Source organism: Sceloporus undulatus, chromosome 2, assembly GCF_019175285.1.
Source record: "Sceloporus undulatus isolate JIND9_A2432 ecotype Alabama chromosome 2, SceUnd_v1.1, whole genome shotgun sequence".
NCBI lineage: Eukaryota > Metazoa > Chordata > Lepidosauria > Squamata > Phrynosomatidae > Sceloporus > Sceloporus undulatus.
Window position 1 is genome coordinate 319,527,232 of NC_056523.1, and position 6,658 is coordinate 319,533,889.

The 6,658-nt window shown below is 38.8% G+C and overlaps 1 protein-coding gene across 5 annotated transcripts in view; it reads left to right on the forward strand.

Annotated features, from left to right (window-relative positions):
• Positions 1 to 6,658, forward strand: part of MYO5B (myosin VB) — a 391,629-nt gene that overhangs the window by 201,257 nt on the left and 183,714 nt on the right. For all 5 annotated transcript variants that reach the window (XM_042448811.1, XM_042448812.1, XM_042448813.1 and 2 more), the window contains one exon: positions 4,488 to 4,631. In XM_042448811.1, coding sequence (XP_042304745.1) covers positions 4,488 to 4,631 — 144 coding nt within the window. The remainder of the gene's footprint in view (positions 1 to 4,487; positions 4,632 to 6,658) is intronic.

Below are 6,658 nucleotides of genomic sequence, written 5' to 3' on the forward strand. Positions count from 1 at the left end.
ATTCTCTGAAGATCTTAAAATTCAATCTGGTTTATATAGCGAGAAACAGTCTTTCAGATAGTCTGGTCCCAAGCTATAAAGGGTTTTAAAGATCATAACCAACAAATTGAATTCTGCCCAGAAACGGACCAGTATCCAGTGGAGCTGTTTCACCAAGGAGTTATATTCTCCCTGCAACCAGATTAGAGCGTGGTGTAGCTTCCTTCTTTGGATAATTTTAAACAGAGGCCAGATGGCCATCTGTCAGGAGTCTTTTGATTGTGTATTCCTGCATGGCAGGGGGTTGGGCTAGATGGCCCTTGTGGTCTCTAGCTCTATTATTCTATGATTCTGCAACATTATGTTTAATTCAAAGGTGCCACAAACTATTCTCAATTCCCATTAGCGTATATTTTGCCCCTACATTTTGTGCTGTTTGTGAAGGGAATTCTATCAGTGGCTTGCTAACTACCATGGTGGCTAGGTGCCTCCTCTGGGTCAGAGTCTACTTGCCTCTGAAAATCAGTCATTAGGAGCATGTCAGAAAAATGGAACTGCATCTCTGGCATTTGCCTGATATGCTCCCAGCTTGAACACTTGGCAACCTTGCTCCTCTTTGTGTATGTCTCTGTGTGTGTGTGTCATTTGAACTGTTTGAGCATCACTCCTTCAAGGTTGCTATATACATTTAGATGTTTATTAAGAAGCTTGTTCATATTTAACAAGCTACAGTGAGGCAGAGAAAGAGAGATTACTTTCATAAATTTCATACCATTATCATAGTCTTCCCCATAGATTTTTCTGTTTAGCTTAAATTACGAGTAGGAGCAATAAACTTTTCCTTAAAGCACTCAAGGGTTTCATTGGCCCATCCTGTGCTACTATTGATTCTTTGATTGCTCAGCATTTTAACTTTACAGAGTTGAGCTTTAGGTGAAATTGGGAGGATGGGATAGCAGCAGTGACAAGTAGATTGCCTGAATGTGGCAAAGGTCTTCGCTTCTCAGGGCTAGAAACTTTATTTAAAAGAAAGCTAAGATTTTCAGGAAGCTGAAGCTAAGAAGAGCCCTGAGACTACAATGACTGTTATCCAATGGATTGACTGAGGATGGGTAGAAAAGTTAAAAGTTAGTTATTTTTGTCTATATTTCCCACAAGCTACCTGCCAGCATGGGGATTCTGCTATTGGACATGCTGGGAGAGGGATTCAGTCAATTGCAGTCCAAAAAAGTAACTTCTCCCAGCTCTGAAGATGGAAGGGGAGATGGGACTTTTCCATCAGCCCACTGGACTGGTTGTGGAGGGAAAATTTTGCTCCCTTTCTTTATGACTAGCATGGAAGACAAAAGCACTGGTGAAAGGAGGACAGTCTTTTCCCCCAACCAGTTCAATTACCTGCATGAGATTTATGGTCACCTGTGACTACCAGTCAATTGATAAATATAAGGCTGGCCAGACATGGTGAAATGGTAGAGCATATTTTTGTTGAATAAGTGCCTCTTTGATGTGTCCGTGCTCTTTCACAAAGGTCCTTGGGTAGATGGATTTGTGGGCACCTAGAAAGTGGATGAACATTCTTTGGAGAAGATGTTAGCCATTCTTGTTCGCTTGATGCAGGTGGTTCACCTCTGAAATGAAATTGAGTTTCCATGTTTTATGCATGGAGGTAAACTGGGGTAGCTGCTGTGTCTCTGTTCTGTTCATGGTTTTGGTTTTAAGGTGTCCTTCCTTTGCACAGAGAGGCAAAGAAAAAAGAATTAGCATCTCTTTCTCTTGGAGATGCTTGAGGCTTTTTGCCCAATTTGTAAACACAACGGATTCCTTTGCCTGTGCAGTCTGAGCTCTCTTGCTGTCAGATGGCATAAAGTCTTACCTCTCTTCTTCTTCTGCAGCATGGATTTTTGTGACATCATACCATGTTTTGAATATTGGACTGGGGAGGCCTTAGTTCAAATCCTGGCGCAGCCAGCAAGCTCAACTTGATGCAATTGTTACTTTTCTCCTAATCTACCTCACAGGCTTGTTGTGAGAGTAACAGGGTAACGCCTGGGGAAATATCTCATTTTGTGTCACCCTGGAATTCTTAGAAGTAGGGCAGTATATAAATGTTACTAATAATAACGCATACTCTTCACAGATTTGTTGTGGTGTGCCTCCAAGTCATTTTTGAATTACAGTGATCTTAAGGAGAACCTATCATAGAGGTTTTGGGGCAAGTTTCTTCAGAGGGGGTTTACCATTGCCATCCTCTGAGGCTGAGAGAGTGTGACTTACCAAAGATCACCCAGTGGTTTTTTATGCTCAAGAATTATTTTAAACAATAAGTAGAAAAGAAATGGGTGACACAAAAGGGGAGAATATTTCCCCCCCATTGGATCCATTTTTTTTTTTTTTTTTGGTGGTTAGCTCAGTTGTGGTTTGAGTGTTGGATTGTGACTCTGGAGACCAGGGTTTGATTTCCAGCTCAGCCATGAAACCCACTGAATGACCTGGAATAAGTCACATGTTCTCAGCCTCAGGGGAAGGCAGTGGCAAACCTCTTCTTAATAAATCTTGCTAATTAAACACTATGATAGATTCGCCATAACAACAACAACTCATTCTGAAATTGTCTAGACTGAACATTAATTGTGAGTTTGAAATCAACTAGACTCTTTTCTTATATTTTAACAATAAAAATGGCTGTCAGTTTGCACATAAGAGACCTGGGAGTTTTTTTTAGTTCTTTAGAAAGTTTAGTTTAGTTTCATATCATTTGTTTTCTCCATTGTTACTGCATTCCAAATTATAAAATATCAAGACATTGGTGCTAGAGTACCAGCATTTTCCCGGTTGCTACCAAGCCGTGTCTATTAAAGAACAGATAACAGTTTGGGTTTCTTGCAGCAAGTCAATAAACTATGCTGGGGACTTACTGTTAATGTTTACTTCACTTCTCCAAGTGATGAGATGTTCCAGGGATATAATGGTTACCTAGCTTTTATTTTTGTCTGAAAGAAAGTCTCCAGAGGCTTATTGATATTTTACAGTATTTTGAGTTTGTTTGCAAAGGTACAAATATAGGTGGAGGTACAGCTTACATACTGCAATGGATAGTTAAATCTATTGCTCCACATAAGGTCTACAGAGAGAGGTAGCCAGCAACCCAAAATACTGTTAGTTTACAACACATAAACATTCAAGTTTCTCAATGTCACTGGTAAACTGCAGACTATTACAATTTCATACTGGTTTGGGTTAGGGTTAGGGCTGGGGGGAAAATCAGTTAAAAAGACAAAACAAAAAAAGACTGTGGGATTTTTGTTGTACAGTGGTACCCCGGGATATGAATTGATCGCGTTACAAAATTTCCGGGATACGAAAAAGTTACATTGGAAAAAACTGTTCCGGGATACGATGTTTTTTTTGGGTTACGAATTTTTTTTCGGTGCGAAATTCAAACCGCAAAGCGCGGCTAGCGGCTTTCCAGCGCTAAAAAAAGCCTTTTCGGGTTGCAAAATTACTCGGGTTACGAACAGAGCCGCGGAACGAATTAATTTCGTAACCCGAGGGACGACTGTAATTGTTTAAACCTTTTTCTTTGTTTGTTTAAACCTGGATTTGTTTGTTTTTTGCATTAATGCCTTAATGGGGAAAAAAATGAAACCTTATTATATTGTTACTGTGAAACATTTTGTGTACTATATTAGAAAGATTAATCAAGCACATTTTAATGGTTTCTATCATTACCAATCCAAAGTTATTAGGTTGTACAGTCTCATGTTTAAGACTCTGACCACACAGTGGCATCACTAACTATGGTATCAGCTGGTGCAGGAAGAGTGCACATGCGCCCCTCATCTCCCCCATTCCCAAGCTTTCTCCCCTGGGAGGAAGCCCAGGATGGAGCAGCTGGCAAAGGTATGTGTTTGCCCCTTCTGCTCCTCTGTCTCCAGGCTTTCTCCCCTGGGAGGAAGCCCATGGATGAAGCAGCTGGCAAGAGTGGGCATGCACCCCTCCTGCCCCGAAAAGGGAAGAGGACAGAACCAGGTGTCACCCCTCTTCTGGGTGTCACTCAGTGGAGTCCGCACCCCTGCATACTCTTGGTGATGCCTCTTTGACCACAGTCATAGTCATACAGACAGCAGAATTCATTCCCATACAGAACCTATTAATCTAAATGCAATTGCTAGGCCCTTTGAATCAGTTGCAACTTTTAAGTACATCCAGTTGATTCAGTAGTTCTACTCTAGTTGGGCCTAAAAATTGGATCAGTCATGTAAAATAGATTGCTTCTGTTCCCATTTCACATCTTGAAGTACCTCCAAAGCTAAAGGAGTGTGTCTATAATCTTATGTGTTCATCTTACCGTGCAAGACCCTTGTCTGACTTTTTTCTTTCTCTCTTTTGTCTTTTAATGTAACATTGTTTTATTTATTTATAGGCAACTGTAAGTTTATAAAGTGGACTTGATGGACAGCTGTGCAAAAAGGACCTCTGTTTCTAATACTTTATTCCATTTCATAAAGGCAATCGGGAATGCGAAAACAACTCGAAATGACAACAGCAGTCGTTTTGGGAAATACATTCAGATTGGCTTTGATAAAAGATACCGTATCATTGGTGCTAACATGAGGACGTATCTGCTGGAGAAATCAAGAGTTGTATTTCAGGTTTGTTTATTTATCATTTTGGATAATTCCCCCCACCCATACTTCAGAGGCCGAAATATATGTTACAACTGATATTGTGATATGACTCGAAATAATAAGTAACCTTGTTTTGACTGCATTTATCCAGAATTTCCAGGCTTGTTCATGTTATCATTATGTGGGCTGGATGGCCTTCCAGTTATGATGAATGACAAAATTTGGGACTCTGTGAAAAAGACGACTTGATTTTTTTCAGTTTAAGTTTTTTTATCTTTTTGCAAAATGAACATTTATTTATTCATTCATTAAACATCCTGACAATAAGTAGGGTTGTTCCCCAGTGATCAACATTTATTTACTTAGTACATTTATATATTTACTTCATTATTAGTTAAACATCATGCAACAGACTACTGCCAAAGCAATGTGCCTCTTGGCAGAGAAATAATCTGTTCTAATTATTGCCATACCAATTTCTCTTTCCCCCCCCCCCCCCCCCGCCCCAATAGCTGTAATAAAGCAAAGCTGGGCTGGTGTCCTCTTTCTTTCTTCTTCAAAAGTTTTACTTTCATGGTTTTTCTTCCCCTCAAGTTTAAAGCTTCAAGAGTTTTATAAAAAAAAAACACTTGGGATCTTGGGTGCTTATTGAAGCCTTTGATGCCTGACTTTATAGATGGTAGGATAAAATGTTTTTGCCTTAAAGTTACCTTAATTTATCCAGACTGCAACTACTTATTTAATTAATTAATTTTCACTTTTCAGATGATTGGCACACCTTACATGAACAGCTAAAGTCAAGAATCATCCTTTACATTAACAAAGCTTAGTCTTATGACGCAAAAACTGGATCATTTGTACCCAAAGGGGAACTATCTGCAATCTTAAGGAAACCTCAAAACTTGCAGATGTAATGAAAACAAAATTCCTAAAGCCCAAAACAACTAAGCGAAAAACTAGGGAACCTCAAAACAGCACAGCAAAAAACTAGGTGTGCTGAATGAGCATGAATGTTGAGTGATTGCCTGAGAAAGGGAATGGAAACTTTCCAAGGAATACAACAGAATGGTATACCTTGAAAGAAGGTGCATTTAGCTGGCTAGAATTCTAATCAGATGCACTGCAGAACTTTTTCTCATAAGCCCTATTAGTCATAACCAAAAAAGGAATTTGTTCTTCAAATCATTTCCAAATTATGGCTACCCTAAGGCAAAGCTATCATTTAATGTGCGTTTCATAGCAAAGCTGGAAATCAAACCCTGGTCTCCAGAATCATAGCTCGCTTTCTCTTACCCAAAATACTTGGGACCAGAAGTGTATTATTATTATTATTATTATTATTATTATTATTATTAGGATTTTGGAATATTTGTATTTACATATTTGAACATAATGAGATATCTTGGAGATGGGACCCAAGTCTAAACACAAAATTAATTTAGGTTTCATTTACACCTTATATACATAGCCTGAAGGTAATTTTATACAACATTTTTAAAAGAATTTTGTCTATCAAACAAAGTTTATGTATGTTGAACCACCAGAAAGGAAATATGGCATTATCTCAGCCACTTGTGAAAAAAGTTTTGGTTTTTTGAGTATTTCAGTTTTTGGATTCCAGATAAGGATAATGAAGTTTGACATCACTTGACTGCCATGACTCATTGCTATGGATTTCTGGGATTTGTAGTTTTGTGAGATAATTGTCCTTCTTTGTCAGAGACTTCTGGTGCCTCAACAGGTGCATCTGAAGAAGAGTTGAAAGTAATATCCTTTAAAGTCAACATTGGAATGACTGTTGAGCTTCAATGCAGAGTCTGAGATTAAAATCTCAGCTCAGCCATAGATCTGTGCATGTTTTATGAAAATCCCATATCCCAGCCTCAGTTCTGTTATGATACACTGAGAGTATCAACGGTATTCATTATAGGTCCTTAAGAACAGTGGTTTTGGCTGTTTCCAGTCTTTTATTAATGATGATCAGAACTTCCTCCCTCTCATTTAAAAATAATTGCATGTGGCTAACTGTAGCTAACACAAATGCCTATACA